Raw genomic sequence first — 1,534 nt, 5'->3', positions numbered from 1 at the left:
ATGAAAGTCAATGATTCAATTTGCTTTTTCATAATATATATCATGGATTTGTTCCCAAAAAAAAATATATATCATGGACTAAATAGATAGGTGGTGCCAAATCCTAAAACCAATAAATGTAGGTTTAAATACACTTATTTGTCTCTTAACTTTTCTCTTTAGCAATTTAGGTCCTTAAACTTTTTTGTTATACAACATTAGTCTCTCTATCAATTCATTATTTTTTAGATAGAAGCTTGATGAAAGGGCTAACATTGCATACCCAAAAGGTTTAAGAACAAAAGAGTTCAAAAAAATTGATAGACAAATTTCCTACATGAAGAAAAATTGAAAGATCAAAATTGCATAATATATACATAGAAATCATTAGTGAATTAAGATCACTATACAATTCAATCAAATATGAACAAACTTGTATTTACTAATTTTACATATAAGATCACTCTAAACAACATTTTTTTGTCACATGACATACCCTTAGGTGCAAATTAAATGGCCAACACTAGTCCTGGAAGTGACCTATGATTAAGGTCATGAGGCTGGCTTTGCCACAAAGGCAAACTATGTTGTCTATCATCTTCCCACCTTGGTGGACTCAAATCCCTCACCACAAGCCATGTGTTGAAGTATTCTCTAAATTGAGTGATCATACCATTTTTCAATGTCCAAACATGCACCCAATAGGCTTGACCTTCCCACCCCTCGGAGATCACGCGATCGCCGATGGCGGTCACCCTCCTCGACTCGAACCTGAACCCTTTGTTGAGTGATGTTTGTCCTGTGAGGACCCTCATCATATGTTGGCAATGTGGAGGGCCATGGAACCACCACTCAAGGTCACTTGCTAGCAATTTTGACACCATGTCCATTGTTGTGCCAAATTGACCCAATAGTGCCTTGTAGAGCATTTCAACTATTGTTTTGTTTTTCATTTCCATTACCATAATAGATTCCATGTCTTTGAAATTTTAAGGAAATTGTACTTATGAAAAGTTCAACTACCTTGTGTTTTTGAATTATGGCATGAGGGGCTTGGTGATTTTTATAGGCCTTGATTTGAAGGTAGGTATGCCTAAGTTTTTTTGGTGCATTATTATTTATTGATGAATATTTAGAAGGTTATGATTGATTGGTTTATGATATTGTGGAATGGAGGGTGTAGATAAGCTCCTTCATAAATTGGGTTAATGCTGCACATTTAAAATGACAAAATCTCTCATATCCTAATATACATAATAATTGAGAAATACTATTTGTACAACTAGTTTATAAATCTAATTTAACACCTACACTTATAATGTTGGGGAAAAATAAATATTGAAAAGTACATCTCATTTTGTCCATTTCATTCTCCATTGTGTGGTGTATATACTTGTTCAATCACTAAAGTCAATTATCAATTGGTTTTAAGATAAATATTTAATCTTGTATCATACTCAATTTCTTGGCCTTTCTAAAAAAAAGCTAATCATCTAGTTTATTAAGCTTATGAGGAGAGTTTCATGTTTCATTCTCTAAAATGCAGTTTTAATAT

At 32.9% G+C, this 1,534-nt stretch overlaps 1 protein-coding gene across 1 annotated transcript; it reads right to left on the bottom strand.

Moving 5' to 3' along the window:
- Positions 392 to 1,042, bottom strand: LOC109325684 (wound-induced protein 1). The gene has a single exon (XM_019558186.1). It carries the CDS (start codon positions 954 to 956, stop codon positions 489 to 491), a length of 468 nt encoding a protein of 155 aa, XP_019413731.1. The 5' UTR covers positions 957 to 1,042; the 3' UTR covers positions 392 to 488.

The sequence above is a fragment of the Lupinus angustifolius genome, chromosome LG13 (assembly GCF_001865875.1).
Source record: "Lupinus angustifolius cultivar Tanjil chromosome LG13, LupAngTanjil_v1.0, whole genome shotgun sequence".
Classification (NCBI taxonomy): Eukaryota; Viridiplantae; Streptophyta; class Magnoliopsida; order Fabales; family Fabaceae; genus Lupinus; species Lupinus angustifolius.
This window is presented reverse-complemented; position numbering and strand designations above follow the sequence as displayed.